Source organism: Oncorhynchus clarkii, chromosome 3, assembly GCF_045791955.1.
Source record: "Oncorhynchus clarkii lewisi isolate Uvic-CL-2024 chromosome 3, UVic_Ocla_1.0, whole genome shotgun sequence".
Taxonomy (NCBI): Eukaryota; Metazoa; Chordata; class Actinopteri; order Salmoniformes; family Salmonidae; genus Oncorhynchus; species Oncorhynchus clarkii.
This window is the reverse complement of record NC_092149.1, coordinates 74,348,158-74,369,749: the sequence shown is the minus strand read 5'-3', so window position 1 is coordinate 74,369,749 and position 21,592 is coordinate 74,348,158. Positions and strand designations below refer to the sequence as shown.

Below are 21,592 nucleotides of genomic sequence, written 5' to 3'. Positions count from 1 at the left end.
AATAATCCCATAAATCGACCCTAATCCTCACTGATCATGGATCTGATATGACAAAGGTCCAGTCGAGGTAAACTATGCACCAGACTCCAGGTTTAGACGGCCAGGCTTGGTCTGCGTTCCATGATGATTCCATGAAGTGGACTACAACTTGTAATATGTTAAATATTATCCAGTATTGTTAGCTACCCTCAGGATTAACCACAAGGACGTGATAGAGGAAATAAAGGGAAACTAACTTTGTCATGGAATGATGCCAAATGTAGGCTACAATTTTAAAGGAAACTAACACTAAAATGACAGTTAAAAATGTGATTGGGTTTTACTGATGGTGACTATCGATAGTGGTTAATATTTAACATGATCCAAATTGTAAAAAATATATATTGAAATTGGGAAAAATGAATTTGATGTTTTTCCACTGGGAACCTCAACCCTATTTATGGTTACCTCGCATATAAAGGTGATACAATTATGAGGGAAGTAAGTCAAGGTATACGGCGTATCTGTAGACACATCTCTGACACACATCAATTTCTGTGATCTTCACCCCAAATGAATACCTAGCTGACATGCATTTGCCCAAGGTCAGGGTCAGGAGGTCAGAATACTTGTAGAGTGAAAGGTGCTAAAAAGGGAATTAAGTTCCATTTATGTGCGTGTAACTTGGGTCTGAATTCCCCCTTTGTCAAAAAACTGACAGTGAACTGAGACTAGTATTGGATCACAGGTGCTTTATCCTCGCTGATACACAGAGACCCACAGAGGAAGAGAAAACAAATGGGAAAACGATAGAAGCAGCCTGACAGTATGGAGCAGACAATGCATCGCCATGTGACTGTCTGTGTGTGTGACTGTCTATGTGTGTGTGCAACTGTGTGTGTGTGTGTGTGTGTGTGTGTGTGTGTGTGTGTGTGTGTGTGTGTGTGTGTGTGTGTGTGTGTGTGTGTGTGTGTGTGTGTGTGTGTATGTGTGTGTGTCTGTCTGTCTGTGTGTGTGTGTGTGTGTGTGTGTACCAGACGGTGCGTCACCTGGCTGCTAGGGAACTGCCTTGTGATATGCCTGCTGAATACTAATGCGTTGGAGTCAATGAGGAACAGACCATTTTGACCGCATGGGGAACAGAGGGACCCTGGCTGGGAAAAATGGTACTTTCCCAGACACTACTGATCCCCAGTGTCCTGCTTTTTACTAGAGAGAAACAGAGAGAAAGAGAAAGAGAGAGAGAGGGGGGGAGGAGGGAGGGAGGGGAAGGGATAAAGAGAGAGGGAGGGAGAGAGGGGGAGAGAGAGAGCAAGAGTGAGAGAGAGGGAGGGAGGGAGAGTGAGTGAGAGAGACCAGAACATGTTTTAATTCACACACACAAACACCCTTTCATACATATTCAAAAATCCCCCCAGACAAATGTATTGATATTCACATCATCTAAATAATTACTGTTCTTATCAGATGGGCCAATGAATCCATGAATGAACATACAATATATTGTAAATAGTATATTTACACTCAGCTATGAGGATCCCACTATTTCCCCTTTCTGAAATCATTCTTACCAGATTAATCGACCTTAGGACCGCTATGCTTTCAGTAACACACACACACTGAACGAGCATTCCTCTCTCTCACACACACAATTACAATGTCATGAATGTGTGTGTGTGTGTGTGTGTGTGTGTGTGTGTGCATGCACATGCATGTGTGTCTGTTAGGTTTACATGCACTGCATGCACGAGTGTGTGTGTGTGTGTGTGTGTGTGTGTGTGTGTTTGTTGTGTGTGTGTGTGTGTGTGTGTGTGTGTGCATGCACATGCATGTGTGTCTGTTAGGTTTACATGCACTGCATGCACGAGTGTGTGTGTGTGTGTTTCTTTATCAATTATACCATTGCAGTGTCATTAAAGGGTGGTAATGATTTCCGATAGCTGTGCTTAGTGATGGTGATGGTGGAGCTGATATTATCACTGACTGCCTGTGACGTTCCTCTCTGCAGTGTGTGGTTGGAGGACGGGCCAGATATCACTATCTCAGGTCATTACTACTGGCTGTCTGGAAACACTGGTCACTATGACCATGCCCTGGCCTCTATGTACACTGAGTATACCAAACATTAGGAACACCTTCCTGATATTGAGTTGCACCCCCTCTTCCTCCCTTTAGCCCTCAGAACAGCCTGCTGGCTGGCTCATGTTGACTCCAATGCTTCCCAAACTTGTGTCAAGTTGACTAGATGTTGTCACGTTCTGACCTTCGTTTCGTTGTTTTGTCTTTGTTTTAGTATGGTCAGGGCGTGAGTTGGGGTGGGCAGTCTATGTTTGTTTTTCAATGTTGTATTTTGCGTTTGGCCTGGTATGGTTCTCAATCAGAGGCAGGTGTCGTTAGTTGTCTCTGATTGAGAATCATACTTAGGTAGCCTTTTTCCACCTGTGTTTGGTGGGTGATTATTTTCTGTTTTGTGTTTCATCACTAGACAGGACAGTTTAGTTTGTTCGTTCTTCCTAGTTGTTATTTTGTTTAGTGTTAAGTTTTGATTATATTAAAAATCATGAAGACTTACCACGCCGCACCTTGGTCCTCACCTTCTTCCACCGACGACGGCCATTACAGATGTCCTTTGGATGGTGGACCATTCTTGATGACCACGGGAAACTGTTCAGTGGGAAATTTCCAGCAGTGTTGCAGTTCTTTGCGCCTGGCACCTACTACCATACCCCGTTCAAAGGAATATCAGAACGAGGAATATCAGAATGAGGAATATCAGAATGAGGAATATAAAGAACTAGGAATATCAGAACGAGGAATATAAGAATGAGGTATATAAAGAACTAGGAATAGCAGAATGAGGAATGTCAGAATGAGGTATATAAAGAACTAGGAATATCAGAACGAGGAATATCAGAATGAGGTATATAAAGAACTAGGAATGGCAGAACAATGAATGTCAGAACGAGGAACGTCAGAACGAGGAACGTCAGACCGAGGAATGTCAGAACGAGGAATGTCAGACCGAGGAATATCAGAATGAGGAATGTCAGACCGAGGAATATCAGAACGAGGAATGTCAGACCGAGGAATATCAGACCGAGGAATATCAGAACGAGGAATATCAGAATGAGGAATGTCAGACCGAGGAATGTCAGATCGAGGAATATCAGACCGAGGAATATCAGAACGAGGAATGTCAGACCAAGGAATATCAGAACGAGGAATATCAGAACGAGGAATGTCAGACCGAGGAATATCAGACCGAGGAATATCAGAACGAGGAATATCAGAACGAGGAATGTCAGAACGAGGAATATCAGAACGAGGAATGTCAGACTGAGGAATATCAGAACGAGGAATGTCAGACCAAGGAATGTCAGAACGAGGAATGTCAGATCGAGGAATATCAGAACGAGGAATGTCAGACCGAGGAATATCAGAATGAGGAATGTCAGACCGAGGAATGTCAGAACAAGGAATTTCAGATCGAGGAATGTCAGAACGAGGAATGTCAGATCGAGGAATATCAGAACGAGGAATATCAGAATGAGGAATATCAGAACGAGGAATGTCAGACCGAGGAATGTCAGAACGAGGAATGTCAGAATGAGGAATGTCAGAACGAGGAATGTCAGAATGAGGAATGTCAGAACGAGGAATATCAGAACGAGGAATGTCAGATCGAGGAATATCAGAACGAGGAACGCCAGAACGAGGAATGTCAGAACGAGGAATGTCAGAACGAGGAATGTCAGAGTCCGGCAGAAAGTACGTGGTGTGTATAGACAGTATAAGTATAAGTATATATAAGTAGGTATGTGCAGAAGAACTTACATAGGATGAGCTATGTTGAGAATACAGAATTGAGAATACAGAATAGGAGAATATAACTACATACACAGAGACACAGCCCTCCTCAAGTGTTTTATATATATATATATAAACCCAATGCCGCTAACAGAAATACAAGGGAGAGGAAGAATGTCATGTAAAGAATAATATAAAAAACAAATCAGATGGCATTTAATTCCACCTAATCAATTAAACAATTTTGTTATAATATGTCATAACAGCTTACATAACTTGTCATATCCCATATATTTACAGCTGTTGTGACAAATATATATATATATATATATATATTTTTATTTTTTATTTTTTTATGGCTGGTTATGACACCTACATGAGAGTGTCAAAACCCACATTAATTCAAGAAGTTTCCTTTTGTTTGAAAGTTTGTTTATTAAATTATTTGTTGTTGTTGTTGCAATTCTTTACAGTCATGTTTTTTGACATCATATTTTAAGTACACTTTATGACACTGTCAAAAAACACTATGACCATCCTGTGTCACTTTACTTTGACTAAGATAATAGACTTTATGACACTGTCAAAAATCACTATGACCATCCTGTGTCACTTTACTTTGACTAAGATAATAGACTTTATTACACTGTCAAGAGGCATTATGGCCATCCTGTGTCACTTTACTTTGACTAAGATAATAGACTTTATGACACTGTCAAAAATCACTGTGACCATCCTGTGTCACTTTACTTTGACTAAGATAATAGACTTTATGACACTGTCAAAAATCACTATGACCATCCTGTGTCACTTTACTTTGACTAAGATAATAGACTTTATTACACTGTCAAGAGGCATTATGGCCATCCTGTGTCACTTTACTTGGACTAAGATAATATACTTTATTACACTGTCAAGAGGCATTATGGCCATCATAATCATAAAAGTCATACTGTACATGCCCTTATGTCAGTCATCAGTCACAAATATGTTCCTGCATTCATCCCAGTCATCAGAAACAGAGCTTTGGGGTAGGTACATGTCTGACATTAATGTGTGCACAATTACAATGATAATTTAATATGGTCAATTTCAGAAAATGTTCTATAACATAAACATACTGTTGACAAGTAATCTATGGTGTAATGGAATGTGTTGCCTTGTGTGGGTTTTAACACTCTAATGTAGGTGTCATAACCAGCCATAAAATAACCCAATATATGTCACAACAGGTCTACATATATGTGTCATGACAGTTATGGCCATATTGTGACAGGTTATGTCAGCTGTTATGAAATATTATGACATGGTTATGACAAGTTATGTCAGCTGTTATGAAATATTATGACATGGTTATGACAAGTTATGTCAGCTGTTATGAAATATTATGACATGGTTATGACAAGTTATGTCAGCTGTTATGAAATATTATGACATGGTTATGACAAGTTATGTCAGCTGTTATGAAATATTATGACATGGTTATGACAAGTTATGTCAGCTGTTATGAAATATTATGACATGGTTATGACAAGTTATGTCAGCTGTTATGAAATATTATGACATGGTTATGACAAGTTATGTCAGCTGTTATGAAATATTATGACATGGTTATGACAAGTTATGTCAGCTGTTATGAAATATTATGACATGGTGATGACAAGTTATGTCAGCTGTTATGAAATATTATGACATGGTTATGACAAGTTATGTCAGCTGTTATGAAATATTATGACATGGTTATGACAAGTTATGTCAGCTGTTATGAAATATTATGACATGGTTATGACAAGTTATGTCAGCTGTTATGAAATATTATGACATGGTTATGACAAGTTATGTCAGCTGTTATGAAATATTATGACATGGTTATGACCGTGTAATGATGTGTTATGACACTGGGTGTCAAGTAAAGTCTTACCCAAAATCCACAAAGAAATGGCTGATTGACCACAAAATTAAAACTTTGCAATGGCCATATATGTCTCTGGACTTGAACCCCATTGAAAACCTGTGGTTAGAATTGAAGAGTGCAGTCCATAAAATCAGATAAATGACATAAAGGATCTCTTCTCTCTGAGCAATTGTATTATTATAACTTATTTATAGTTGCTCATCTTTACCAAGGGATCCTATAATTCTGGACCTGAGTCTATTTAAACATAAATACATAGAAACAAAAGGATGCGTACTCCCTGCTCTCTCTCCCTCCAATCAGAGTTCCTCTCTTCTTCTTTATTTTCCCATAAAAGAAAATAAATGAGATTATGGGAAGTTCATGAGATTGAATTAGCTGGCGAGAGCTTGATTAAAGAAGGGAACCAGGGTGTCACGTTCATCGTAATGAGTAGACCAAGGCACAGCGTGAGTAGAGTTCCACATATTTTTAATAAACCGAAACTCAGCAAAACAAAACAAATAAGCACAAACGAAACGTGAAGCTACTGGTGCACACAGGCAAATAGCCGTAGACAAGATCCCACAAATACAAATTAGGAAATGGCTACCTAAATATGATACCCAATCAGAGACAATGATAAACAGCTGTCTCTGATTGGGAACCATATCAGGCCAACATATAAAGAACCTAGATGACCCACCCTAGTCACTATCACGCCCCAACCAACACAGAGAATAAACAGCTTACTATGACACAGGGAGAACTGTAGATCTGCATATTCTATTGGGGAGGTGATTGTTGATGGGGAATCATTCAATCATACCTGCCCCTGCTGAGGTGGCAGGTAGCCTAGTGGTTAGAGTGTTGGACTTGTAACCAAAAGGGTGCAAGATCAAATCCCCGAGCTGACAAGGTAAAAATATATTGTTCTAGGCTATCATTGAAAATAAGAAATTGTTCTTAACTTAGTTAAATAAAGGTCAAATTAAATATAGAGCCTGGCCTCAGTGTCTATACATAGCCCTATAGAATTGTGGCAGAGGAAAGTTAAGGGTGTTCCCAACAAATCTCCCCTTCTTATCTCATATCTCCATAAAATCTCATGTTGTATTGTCAAATACACCAGATAGGTGCAGTGAAATGTGTTGTTTTACAGGGTCAGTAGTACGGCACCCATGGAGCAAATTAGGGTTACGTGCCTTGCTTAAATTAAGGGCACATCGGCAGATTTTTCACTTTGCCGGGCTGAGGTATTCGAACCAGCAACTTTTCGGTTACTGACCCAATGCTCTAAATGCTAGGCTATTGCCGCCTTATCATATCTCCACTCTCACAACTCACGACTGACAGTGTTCAATAGATGATGGAATAGCAAACGTTTCATGTTCCAGCTGACAGGCTACACCAATGTAGAAAGAGTACAGTGTATAGACTATAGAAAAGCCACAAACATCTGAACTGTGCATTTTAGTTGACAAATGTTTTGTCTCCCACAGCGTTCCTGTACTGCTATGTTTTTTAAAACAAATCAGTTTAAGCACAATTGTTCATATTTCCAAGGCATGGGTTCTACTGTAGGCTATGAATATTGGACATAGCACCTGTGTGTGTGTGTGTGTGTGTGTGTGCGCCTGTGTGTGTATTAATATAAACATGATACACAGCTAACATACTGTAGAGCTATAGAGTGGAATGGCCTGGGGAAGAAAAACAGCATTGCTATACAACGGTTACACGGCCCAGAATATGCTTCCAGTTACCAATGAAACATTACTGAGGTTATTGACATCATTTAATAAAGTTCCCAGCGATTGTGTTTTTTTATATGTTCCCATGGCCTTCTGATCAGAGATCCAGGCAGGAGGAAGCGGACTACCTGAGAGACTGGATTTTAACTAATTACTGCGCTCGTTAGAACCACTGGGTTGCTAGCGTGTGGAGCAGAAGTCCCCACCAGAATAGTAAAACATTTTTTGGGGACCAACTGGGGACATTTTGTCAGCCCCAAAAGGATAAAGGCTATTTTTTGTGGGATTAGGTTTAGGGTTTGGGAAAATAGAATTCTGAATGGGAATCAATTGTGTGTAAGTTAAACAAGACTGTGTGTGTGAGAGAGAGATATGTGTTTCTGAGTGAGAGATGTGTGTGTTTGAGACATTAATGTGTGTGTGTGTGTGTGCGTGTGCGTGTTTGTGTGAGATTGAGAGACGTATGTGTTTGTGTGTGTGCGTATGTTTGAGACATTAATGTTTGTGTGTGAGATTGAGAGACGTATGTGTTTGTGTGTGTGCGTGTGTTTGAGACATTTGTTTGTGTGTGCGTGTGTGTCTTTCCACTCCGTCAGCAGTATAGCATCTCGTTAATTGCTGGGTTAATTAGCTCCATCATCAGACACATCCTCGCTGTCTCCAGACCTGCTGACAGAATGAACGAGGGATGAATATAGGAGTATTTGTGTAGTTCTACTGTTCCTGCGGAGGTTAGGAGGAGAGTAGCACAGGTTCATCATCTGTTTCCATTGTGCAGACTTTGATTCATCAGTCTGTTTTTCTATCCAAAAAGCACCAGGAAGCTCTGCATTGACATGCCAGTATATCAAGCCACTGGGGGAGGGGAGGTTTGGAATTGTGTTAATGTGTTGTAGGCAGTAAGGGGTTACATGTGTTGTAGGCAGTAAGGAGATACATGTGTTGTAGGCAGTAAGGGGTTACATGTGTTGTAGGCAGTAAGGAGATACATGTGTTGTAGGCAGTAAGGAGATACATGTGTTGTAGGCAGTAAGGAGATACATGTGTTGTAGGCAGTAAGGAGATACATTTGTTGTAGGCAGTAAGGGGATACATGTGTTGTAGGCAGTAAGGGGATACATGTGTTGTAGGCAGTGTGTGTATTGTCTCCGTGTGTATTGCTCCATGTGTATTGTCTTTGTGTGTGTATTGTGTATATGTGTTTATTGTGTCTCCATGTGTATTGTCTCTGTGTGTGTGTGTTCTGTATATGTGTGTATTATCTATATGTGTGTATGGTGTCTCTGTGAGTATTGTCTCTGTGTGTGTTGTGTCTGTGTGTATTGTGTCTGTCGCAGTGTATATTGTGTCTCTGTGTGTATTGTGTCTCTGTGTGTATTGTGTCTCTGTGTGTATTGTGTCTCTGTGTGTATTGTATATCTGTGTGTATTGTATAGATGTGTTTATTGTGTCTCAGAGTGTGTGTTCTCTCTTTGTGTGCATTGTCTCTGTGTGTATTGTCTCTGTGTGTATTGTCTCTTGGTGAGTATTGTGTGTAGTGTCTCTATGTGTGTATTGTGTGTCTGTGTGTGTTGTCTCTGTCTGTATTGTCACTGTGTGTGTGTTGTGTATCTGTGTGTATTGTGTCTCTGTGTGTATTGCGTATCTGTGTGTATTGTGTCTCTGTGTGCATTGTATATCTGTGTGAATTGCGTATCTGTGTGTATTGTCTCTGTGTGTGCATTGTCTCTGTGTGTATAGTCTCTTGGTGTGTATTGTCTCTTGGTGTGTAGTGTCTCTGTGTGTGTATTGTCTCTGTGTGTGTATTATCTCTGTGTGTATTGTCTCTGTCTGTACTGTCTCTCTGTGTGTGTTGTGTATATGTGTGTATTGTGTCTCTGTGTGTATTGTGTCTCTGTTTGTGTTGTGTCTCTGTGTGTGTATTGTCTCCGTATCTATTGTCTCTGTGTGTATTGTCTCTTGGTGTGTATGGTCTCTGTGTGTGTAGTGTCTCTGTGTGTGTATTGTCTCTGTGTGTGTATTATCTATGTGTGTATTGTCTCTGTCTGTACTGTCTCTCTGTGTGTGTTGTGTATATGTGTGTATTGTGTCTCTGTGTGTATTGTGTCTCTGTTTGTGTTGTGTCTCTGTGTGTGTATTGTCTCCGTATCTATTGTCTCTGTGTGTATTGTCTCTTGGTGTGTATTGTCTCTGTGTGTGTATTGTCTCTGTGTGTGTATTATCTCTGTGTGTATTGTCTCTGTCTGTACTGTCTCTCTGTGTGTGTTGTGTATATGTGTGTATTGTGTCTCTGTTTGTGTTGTGTCTCTGTGTGTGTATTGTCTCTGTGTCTATTGTCTCTGTGTGTATTGTGTCTCTTTGTTTGTTGTGTCTATGTGTGTGTGTTGCAGCAGTCTGATCCATGGTAATGGATCTGTCTAGAGACATGGCCCTGCTAGTCTCTAACTGAAAATGGTTTCCACCACGTTACTCTCTCAAGCAAAACACACTAGGCGTTCTGGCCCTTAGGCGGCCTGGCCCTTAGGATTTGTGGGAAACGAGAACAGGGTCAGTGGAGGACAGAGAGGGTGGGAGGGATGGAGGGGGTCTGTGCGTGGTGATGGGGGTTAGGGTGTGTGTGTGGAGTGGGGTGGGGAGGACACTGAACAGGACAGTAAATGTGGGGGGAGAGGTGGACATTAATGGGTCTCTATAAAGAGGTTGATGGGGTGGGGGAAGAATATGTCTCTGGAGTATTGACCCACCCATAAGGCCCCAACCATGTTAAGAGCCTAACCCTTAACCTTTGGCTCTTATGAAGCTTGTACGTGCTCACACATACTGAAGTAGACGCTATGCAGTCATCTCAGCACTGCATCTCCAAGCAACATTGAACAATCCAGATGAATAGTAGTGAAATGCACCAGTAGCTAGGCAACTGTCAACTAGAACACTGGGAAACCCGTATAGGATCCTGCTCTAGTCACGGTCCTTCATTTCATGGCCTTAGACTAATTTACTCAAGGGAACCTCTGTCACTCTGTGATGAGCCAAAAGAGACATTGTTCACCACACACCTATTACCGTGAGTGGTGTCACGACACCTTCATCACCATCATCTTCGTCACATGACTGGATGATCCCACTACCATAGTCAACCCATACTAAATGTCTGGATAATCCCACTACCATAGTCAACCCAGACTAAATTACTGGATAATCCCACTACCATAGTCAACCCAGACTAAATGACTGGATGATCCCACTACCATAGTCAACCCAGACTAAATGACTGGATGATCCCACTACCATAGTCAACCCAGACTAAATGACTGGATGGTCCCCCTACCATAGTAAACCCAGACTAAATGACTGGATGATCCCACTACCATAGTAAACCCAGACTAAATGACTGGATGATCCCACTACCATAGTAAACCCAGACTAAATGACTGGATGATCCCACTACCATTGTCAAACTGGGGATACATCTGGAAGTGAAGCCCATAAGGCTTGTCTCTGGGCTGGAGGACAGGATATAGGTTAGGGCCTGGAGGTGGTCAAACAGTGTGTCTGTTTGCGGTTATGCTTTTGTGATAGTGTTAGAGGGGTTGTTGAATGTGTGTGTGTGTGCACGCTTGCTGATGAGATAGTCAAGTGCAGGTGAAGGGACAAGCACACCAGAGACTGATGAGGACGTGTGACATCCCACTCCAACATATTTGAGCACAGGTCACAGTCCTTATTAGAGACTTGTGTCCCCGTCAACCCCCCCCCCCCCTCTTCTTCCCCACTCCCTCACTGTCAATACAGCTGTACTTTGTGCTCTGTGTAAATAAGTGTGTTCTTACGTGTGTGTATGTTTGTGAGAGAGAGACTGTGTGTATTTCGAAAAATGGTGGCCTAAAATTGTTTTTATAGATTTTTCCAGGGACTTGCTTGTTTGCCCCGGTTCAGTGTGTCTCTGGTCAGTACATCAAATGCTACCGTCTTCCTTCCTTCCTAAATCATTCTACACACTCGCTCTCTCTCTCTCTCTCTCTCTCTCTCTCTCTCTCTCTCTCTCTCTCTCTCTCTCTCTCTCTCTCTCTCTCCCTCTCTCTCTATCTCTCTGTCTCTCTCTCTCTCTCTCTCTCTCTCTCTCTCTCCTCTCTCTCTCTCTCTCTCTCTCTCTCTCTCTCGCGGGAACAGCAAATATAACATCAGACACAAAATTAACCCCACTTAACCCCCCCCCAAACACACACACACACACACACACAAACATGCATACACACGAGCACACACACATGATGTCATCTCCCCTCTGCACCTGAAGGTAAAAACCAGCAGACGTCAATGCTTTTAAAAAGGCACCTATTGGACGACACAGAGCAAACAAAGACTGACACACACATTGAGCTGTGGCCCCGTGGTAGCCTAATTTACTAACAATCCTTCCACTTTACTCCTGTTTGTTTGCATATAGTGTGAGATGCAAATGTCCCTCTAATGTGGGAAGCAGACTGCAGCCTCTCCCACGTGCCTGCCGTGACCTGAACGTGCTACAGAAACTACCTGCAGCTCAAATACCTGGCAGGTACTTCACATATCCCTGTAAATGTCAACAGCAGCAGCAGAGAGACACTCCGGGCCATGCTGAGAGTATAGTGGCCTGGCACCTGGGGGAGATGGGCAACATGCACGCAAATGTCATGGATAATAATCTGTAAATGAATGTGTTGCAGGGGAAATCGCTTCTCTCCATGGTGACTGCAGGGAAAACGGTTGCTTCTGGGCAAATATACAGGGCACGCTCTCTCTATATCTCCCTTATCTCACTCTGCTAGACACACACAGGCACACACGCACAAGAACACACACAATTTTATGTGTTGAGACGTTCTGTGACAAAACAGGTTATCAGCTCACAATCTCTTTGTTTTTCTTATCTTTACGGGACCTAATATTACCAGATTGCACAAGATTGACTTTGAAATTGGACTTCTGCTCATGTCCACTAGGGGCCATCAAGTGGGCTTAGGTTTTGCTAGGGTGTTGAGGACGGAGGTGGTGGATGGCTGTGATCTCTGGACCTGAAGGATGCGTGTTCAATCCCAGTGGTGGACAATCTTTCTATTGTTTGTTTTAACCCTATCTCAAACCTTAACCTTTACCTTAACCCTTACCTGAACCCCTTACATGAACCCCTTACCCGAACCCCTTACCTTAAACCTTAACTTAACCCTTGCCTTAACCTTTACCTTAACCCTTACCTGAACCCCTTACCTGAACCCCTTACCTTAAACATTAACTTAACCCTTGCCTTAACCTTTACCTTAACCCTTACCTGAACCCCTTACCCGAACCCCTTACCTTAAATCTTAACTTAACCCTTGCCTTAACCATTCAGAATAAATGCCTAGTCCTCATGTTTTAACCCTATCCAAAAACCCAACCTTTAACCTAAACATGACCAAATACAAACAGTGTAGCTATTCCCTCCGCAAGGCAATCAAACAAGCTAAGCGTCAGTATAGAGACAAAGTAGAGTCGCAATTCAACGGCTCAGACACGAGAGGTATGTGACAGGGTTTACAGTCAATTACGGATTACAAAAAGAAAACCAGCCCCGTCGCGTACCCCGATGTCTTGCTCCCAGACAAACTAAACAACTTCTTTGCTCGCTTTGAGAAAATACAGTGCCACCGACACGGCCCGCTACCAAAACCTGCGGGCTCTCCTTCACCACAGCCAACGTGAGTAAAACATTTGAAAGTGTTAACCCTCGCAGGGCTGCCGACCCAGACGGAATCCCTAGCCGCGTCCTCAGAGCATGCGCAGACCAACTGCCTGGTGTGTTTACAGACATATTCAATCAATCCCTATCCCAGTCTGCTGTTCCCACATGCTTCAAGAGGTACACCATTGTTCCTGTTCCCAAGAAAGCTAAGGTAACTGAGCTAAACGACTATCGCCCCGTAGCACTCACTTCTGTCATCATGAGAGACAAATCATGAGAGACAAGTCAAGGATCATCTCACCTCCACCCTACCTGACACCCTAGACCCACTCCAATTTGTTTACTGCCCCAATAGGTCCACAGAAGATGCAATCACCATCACACTGCACACTGCCCTATCCCATCTGGACAAGAGGAATACCCATGTAAGAATGCTTTTCATTGACTACAGCTCAGCATTTAACACCATAGTACCCTCCAAACTCATCATTAAGTCTGAGACGCTTTCTGACAGGGCACCCCAGGTGGTGAGGGTAGAAAACAATATCTCCACCCCACTGATCCTCAACACAGGGGCCCCACAAGGGTGCGTTCTCAGTACTCTCCTGTACTCCCTGTTCACGCATGACTGCGTGGCCATGCACTCAATCATCAAGTTTGCAGACGACACTATACTGGTAGGCTTGATTACCAACAACGACGAGACGGCCTACAGGGAGGAGGTGAGAGCCCTCAGAGTGTGGTGTCAGGAAAATAACCTCACACTCAACAAAACAAAGGAGATGATAGTGGACTTCAGGAAACAGCAGAAGGAGCACCCCCTTTCCACATTGACGGGACTGTAGTGGAGAAAGTGGAAAGTTTTAAGTTCCTCGGCGTACACATCACGGACAAACTGAAATGGTCCATCCACACAGACAGCGTGGTGAAGAAGGCGCAACAGAGCCTCTTCAACCTAAGGAAGCTGAAGAAATTTGGCTTGTCACCAAAAACACTCACAAACTTTTACTGAGGCATAACCGAGAGCATCCTGACAGGCTTTTTCACCGCCTGGTACAGCAACTGCTCCGCCCACAACCGTAAGGCTCTTCAGAGGGTAGTGAGGTCTGCACAATGCATCACCAGGGGAAAACTACCTGCCCTCCAGGACACCTACACCACCCGATGTCACAGGAAGGCCATAAAGATCATCTTGACAACAACCACCCGAGCCACTGCCTGTTCACCCCACTATCATCCAGAAGGCGAGGTCAGTACAGGTGCATCAAAGCTGGGACCGAGAGACTGAAAAACAGCTTCTATCTCAAGGCCATCAGCCTGTTAAACAGCCATCACTAACATTGAGTGGCTGCTGCCAACATACTGACTCAAATCTCTCTAAAAGCTATTTTATATCATGTTTACATACCCTACATTACTCATCTCATATGTATATACTGTACTCTACACCATCTACTGCATCTTGCCTCTGCCGTTCGGCCATCGCTCATCCATATATTTCTGTGTACATATTCTTATTCGTTCCTTTACACTTGTGTGTAAAAGGTAGTTGATGTGAAATTGTTAGATTACTTGTTAGATATTACAGCATGGTCGGAACTAGAAGCACAAGCATTTTGCTGCCCTCACATTAACTTCTGCTAACCATGTGTATGTGACCAATACAATTTGATTTTATTTTGATTTGATAACCCTTAACTTTGACTTCCAGATGTGATGTTTTTTGCAGAAATCTTTAAATGTGATGTTTTGATAAAAGTGCCAAAAAAAATAAATTCTGCAGTGAGACTGTGAGGGGTTGTTGAATATTACACAACCCTGCTACACCTCACAACAACCAGCCTCTGTTATTACTGACACTTCAGACTGTGTGTGTACTGTACCTGTTTACAGCGCTGTAAAAGCATGGCCGCCTTTAAACAGGTTTCAACACAGGGTTAAGATCTCAAGAATCCCTGGCGCACTGTCTCACTTGATCTGAGGAGAGATGGCAGTGTGTGTGTGTGTGTGTGTGTGACTTAGTGTGTGTTCGTGTCAGTTATGCCTCTGACGGGTGATGCTGTAACCCCCGGAAAACCTGACAAAAACCACAAATGACTTGCGTACTTGTGGCTGTGTCACACTGTGCTAATCTCTCTGTGAGTGGCTGTAAAACATGACACATTATAATACGCTTTCACCTGCTACGCTGTTTACACAACAATGGGCTGGTTAACATTGTCATGGTAGAGGGTCTTCCTAGACACACAAACATCAGTACATGTATTCAAAGAAGCGAGCCGATGCACGCACGAAGACACCAACACGTCAGAGAATGAATAGTTACACAATACAAAAACATACGTAGCTACATACATACAAACAAATGAGCGAACGCACGCACACACAGTCTTGTACAGCTAACCTTGTGGGGACACACAATTCAGTCCCATTGAAAATTGTATTTTCCCTAATCCTAAACCTAACCTGTACTCTTTTCCTAACCTTAACCCTAACCCAAAAACCTAACCTTAACCCTAAACCTAACCCTAGCTCCTAACCGTAAAGGTAACGCCAGCTCCTAACCCTAACCCTAAACGTAATTCTAACCCTAACACTAACTCTACCCTTAACCCCAAACCCCTTAGAGAAAGCATTTGACGTCGCGGGGACTAACAAAATGTCCTCAGTTGGTCAATTTTTGTTTGTTTACTATTCTTGTGGTCCCCATAGTTAAACACACACACACACACACACACACACACACACACACACACACACACACACACACACACACACACACACACACACACACACACACACACACACACACACACACACACACACAGGACAAGGGAATGGACATAATTGTGCTTTATTGCTGTACAGGTATTTATGAAAAAAAGTATGATACAACACATATATAATATTTTGTTCTTTTTTACACACAATGTGTGCAGGTAAAACATACTGTATGTAATTTCCAAAAAGAGGGGGAAGAGACAGGAAAACAACAACAACCATTACAACAAGGCAGTGATATGCCCATGTACTAAAATATACAGTGTCATTGGAATACTGTACATGGACTGTGAACAGCACAATGCCCATTCTGCACTGGTTGTAGCACCAGACATCTGATCTAGGAACATTATGATGAAGGGATATCTGACTGTGAATGAAAAATGGCAGACATTGAGGATATGACACACATTGAGGATATGGTGTGTGTGTGTGTGTGTGTGTGTGTGTGTGTGTGTGTGTGTGTGTGTGTGTGTGTGTGTGTGTGTGTGTGTGTGTGTGTGTGTGTGTGTGTGTGTGTGTGTGTGTGTGTGTAGGGGGATATACGTGTGTAGCTTGTACTGTATTTTAGGTTGCTGTGGAAGGGGAAACATTGAAAGGTGACAAGCACACTGAAGAAATGGCAGAGTGAAATGGCAGTCGGAATTAACATCTGAATTGGCAGTGTGAAATGGCAGAGTGAAATGGCAGTCGGAATTAACATCTGAATTGGCAGTGTGAAATGGAAGTGTGAAATGGCAGTCGGAATTGACATCTGAATTGGCAGTGTGAAATGGCAGAGTGAAATGGTAGTCGGAATTGACATCTGAATTGGCAGTGTGAAATGGAAGTGTGAAATGGCAGTCGGAATTGACATCTGAATTGGCAGTGTGAAATGGCAGAGTGAAATGGCAGTCGGAATAGACATCTGAATTGGCAGTGTGAAATGGAAGTGTGAAATGGCAGTCGGAATTGACATCTGAATTGGCAGTGTGAAATGGCAGTGTGAAATTGTGTGCAGTGGTTCACAGTGTAAAGCTTAAAAGGATATTCACATTGTAAAGCGTTAACTCCCGAGCACCGGAGGGCAATGATGAGTGGTCAGATCATGCAAGGAGACAAAGCACTAATATCCTGTCTAAAATGCCTTACAACAGTAGCCATAGTTCCTCATCCTCCTCATGTTTTCATCACTTTAAGGCTGGTTTACAGTTGGTCTATCGACATGTCTGCAGACAGTCCCAGTGATGTAATGAACATTCTATTGTCATCCGACATCAAACTTGTCGTTGTCGTTATGAAAAAGAATCAACTCAAAAAAGACAGGCTGCATGACACCACAGCCCGATGCTCCAAAAAGCATAGCTGCTGTATTTTAACACTTATCAATCAAATGTATTTATAAAGCCCTTTTTACATCAACCAATGTCACAAAGTGCTGTACAGAAACCCAGCCTAAAACCCCAAACAGCAAGCAGTGCAGATGTAGAAGCACTCATCCATTTAGTACACGTTAATCTGACAAGCCAGGCAATTAAACGCTTTCTAAACAATGTTTTGGTTAGTTTCTATCTTATTTAAATAATGACCAGATCATAGCTGACAACATCTTAACTGCAGCACATTTCTTATTCATTATTACAGGAAAATAAAATCAACAAGACCATTATTTACAATTATTTACGAGCTAATTACAGAAAACAGCTTAATGTTTTGAGCGTGACGAAATAAAAGCAGGGCATTCTACCGGAGAATTGTTGAACTTGTGCACTGTTTCGTTGCTGTCTCAGCGAGGTAAACATGTCAACAGACGCTGCGACGGGGTCAAAGTTGAACATGCTTCATGTGTCCCCGAAAAGGGAAGCAACAGTCTACAGGCATTCCACCTGAGTATAAATGAAAAGTTGTTTTGACCAGCAACACTTGTCACATTCTAATTGTCTACAGACATGTCTTAAGACCAAGTTTAAACCAGCCTTTACAATTCATAGTAGTTTGGGATTAATAAACACATGAGGAACCCTGTTTAGTGGTGGACTTCAGCACATCGAAGTAAGAGTGCTACACCTTCCTACACCCAAAATAAATATTGATTGATACTGCTATTGACTGGGACTGTCTCAATGTAATAGGTGTGTGTAAACTCTTGTCCGATAGTCATATATACATGTAGAACACAGTTTTTTTTTTTTTCATTTCTGGACACAACTTGTAGACTTGTTTACATGTTGCTGTGCATTTTGTTGCCAACCATACTTTGCTACCTGCCAACTTTACGGTTTTTACTTTTTAATTACCATTTATATTTTTAGTTTTTCCCTCGCTCAACTTTTTTCATTCAACTTTTTCACTCCGGACGCTATATCTGGACGTGGTTTGTCAGGACCTCCACCAGCCGAAGCTAAGTAGTAACATTAACATGATGCCTTCTAATTGCAGTCGCTGTACTCATAATATACAGGAGAACGATCGCCTTACGGCGAGGATAGCTGTGCTACAAGCCCAGCTTCAGACATAATCGTTAGGCAAGGGTAATTTAAGTGTAGGAAAGGATGAAACAGCGTCTGAGTCACCAGTAAGTACAGATAGTAGTATAAATCCCCTCGCAGAGTCCCTGCAGCCAGACAACTTTCTCATGGCTTCTGGAAGGAAATGCTGTAGGAACGCTCAACCGGTGTCGCTCATTCAGCCGACAGAAACTTTCAACCGGTTTTCCCCATTAAGCAGCGGGTCGGAGTCAGAGGCCAAGCCTTCTCTGGTCTCTACTCCTCCCGTTACGGGGTCTGAGATGCCGAAGCCTGCCACCATTAGCTCTGACAAATTGAAAACCCCAGTCATTGGCGACTCCATTACCCACAGTACTAGATTTAAAACGAATCATCCAGCGATCATACACTGTTTACCAGGGGACAGGGCTACCAATGTTAAGGCTAATCTGAAGCTGGTGCTGGCTAAAGCTAAAACTGGCGAGTGTAGAGAGTATAGGGATATTGGTATCCACGTCGGCACCAACGATGTTAGGATGAAACAGTCACCAAGCGCAACACAGCTTCAGCGTGTAAATCAGCTAGAAAGATGTGTCGGCATCGAGTAATTGTCTCTGGCCCCCTCCCAGTTATCCCAGTTAGGGGGGATTGATGAGCTCTACAGCAGGGTCTCACAACTCAATCATGTTTGAAAACTGTTTTCTGCCCCTCCCAAAAGATAGCCTGGCCTGTTGAGGAGTGACGGACTCCATCCTAGCTGGAGGTGTGCTCTCATCTTATCTACGAACATAGACAGGGTTCTAACTCCCCTAGCTCCACAATTAGATAGGGTGCAGGCCAGGCAGCAGGCTGTTAGCCAGCCTGCCAGCTTAGTGGAGTCTGCCACTAGCACAGTCAGTGTAGTCAGCTCAGCTATCCCCATTGAGACCGTGTCTGTGCCTCGACCTAGGTTGGGCAAAACTAAACATGGCAATGTTTGCCTTAGCAATCTCACTGGAATAAAGAGCTCCTCCACACCTGCCATTATCGAAAGAGATTGTGATACCTTACATCTCAAAATAGGGCTACTTAATGTTAGATCCCTCACTTCCAAGGAAGTTGATAGTCAATTAACTAATCACTGATCATAATCTTGATGTGGTTGGTCTGACTGAAACATGGCTTAAGCCTGATGAATTTACTGTGTTAAATGAGGCCTCACCTCCTGGTTACACTAGTGACCAACTCCCCGGCACATCCCGCAAAGGCGGGGGTGTTGCTAACATTTATGATAGCAAAATTCAATTTACAAAAAAACCCAGACGTTTTCGTCTTTTGAGCTTCTAGTCATGAAATCTATGCAGCCTACTCAATCACTTTTTATAGCTACTGTTTACAGGCCTCCTGGGCCATATACAGCGTTCCTCACTGAGTTCTCTGAATTCCTGTCGGACGTTATAGTCCTAGCAGATAATATTCTCATTTTGAGTGACTTTAATATTCACATGGAAAAGTACACAGACCCACTCCAAAAGGCTTTCGGAGCCATCATCGACTCAGTGGGTTTTGTCCAACATGTCTCCGGACCTACTCACTGCCACAGTCATATTCTGGACCTAATAAATATTGTGGATCTTAATGTTTTTCCTAATAATCCTGGACTATCGGACCACCATTTGATTACGTTTGCAATCGCAACAAATAATCTGCTTAGATCCCAACCAAGGATCATCAAAAGTTGTGCTATAAATTCTCGGACAACCCAAAGATTCCTAGATGCCCTTCCAGACTCCCTCCGCCTACCCAAGGACATCAGAGTACAAAAATCAGTTAACCACCTAACTGAGGAACTCAATTTTACCTTGCACAATACTCTAGATGCAGTTGCACCCTAAAAACAAAAAACATTTCTCATAAGAAACTAGCTCCCTGGTATACAGAAAATATCTGACCTCTTAATCAAGCTTCTAGAAAATTGGAACGGAAATGGCGCTATACCAAACTGGAAGTCTTCCGACTAGCTTGGAAAGACAGTACCGTGCAGTATTGAAGAGCCCTCACTGCTGCTCGATCATCCTCTTTTTCCAACTTAATTGAGGAAAATAAGAACAATCCAAAATCTATTTTTGATACTGTCGCAAAGCTAACTAAAAAGCTGCATTCCCCAAGAGAGGATGGCTTTCACTTCAGCAGTGATAAATTCATTAACTTCTTTGAGGAAACGAACATGGTCCTTAGAAAGCAAATTATGGACTCCTCTTTAAATCTGCGTATTCCTCCAAAGCTCAGTTGTCCTGAGTCTGCACAACTCTGCCAGGACCTAGGATCAAGGGAGACACTCAAGTGTTTTAGTACTATATCTCTTGACACAATGATGAAAATAATCATGGCCTCTAAACCTTCAAGCTGCATACTGGATCCTATTCCAACTAAACTACTGAAAGAGCTGCTTCCTGTGCTTGGCCCTCCTATGTTGAACATAATAAACAGCTCTCTATCCCCCGATGTGTACCAAACCCACTAAAAGTGGCAGTAATAAAGCCTCTCTTGAAAAGTCAAACCTTGACCCAGAAAATATTTAAAAAACGATCTGCCTATATCGAATCTCCCATTGCTCTTTAATATTTTAGAAAAAGCTGTTGCACAGGAACTCTTTGCCTTCCTGAAGACAAACAATGTATACGAAACGCTTCAGTCTGGTTTTAGACCCCATCATAGCACTGAACCTGCACTTGTGAAGGTGGTAAATTACCTTTTAATGGCGCCAGACCGAGGCTCTGCATCTGTCCTTATGCTCCTAGACCTTAGTGCTGCTTTTGATACCATCGATCACCACATTCTTTTGGAGAGATTGGAAATTGGTTTACACGGACAAGTTCTGGCCTGGTTTAGATCTTATCTGTCGGAAATATATATCAGTTTGCCTCTCTAGATGGTTTTTCCTCTGACATATCAACTCTAAATTTTAGTAGTTCCTCAAGGTTCCGTTTTAGGACCACTATTGTTTTCACTATATGTTTTACCTCTTGGTGATGTCAGTCAGAAACATAATGCAGAGCTTGGGTGTTCAGAAGGTTGCAGGGACGTACCCATATAGAGTCCTAGTGGACCTGGAGCACCTGCCTTTTTGCCCTCCTATGAAAAAAGTGCCCTTTTGATTAGTGGCGATTTTTTTTTATAACTAATTACTTTTATTCATTTATTCTGGTTTCTTTTCTCTCTTGTAACATTA

At 42.4% G+C, this 21,592-nt stretch overlaps 1 protein-coding gene across 1 annotated transcript; it reads left to right on the top strand.

Moving 5' to 3' along the window:
* Positions 1-2,833: 2,833 nt before the first annotated feature.
* On the top strand, positions 2,834-9,832 carry LOC139386035 (involucrin-like). Its single transcript, XM_071131447.1, has 3 exons — positions 2,834-2,842; positions 2,940-3,747; positions 9,825-9,832. The coding sequence occupies exons 1-3, from the start codon at positions 2,834-2,836 to the stop codon at positions 9,830-9,832; spliced, it is 825 nt and encodes a 274-aa protein (XP_070987548.1).
* The last annotated feature ends 11,760 nt before the right edge of the window (positions 9,833-21,592 follow it).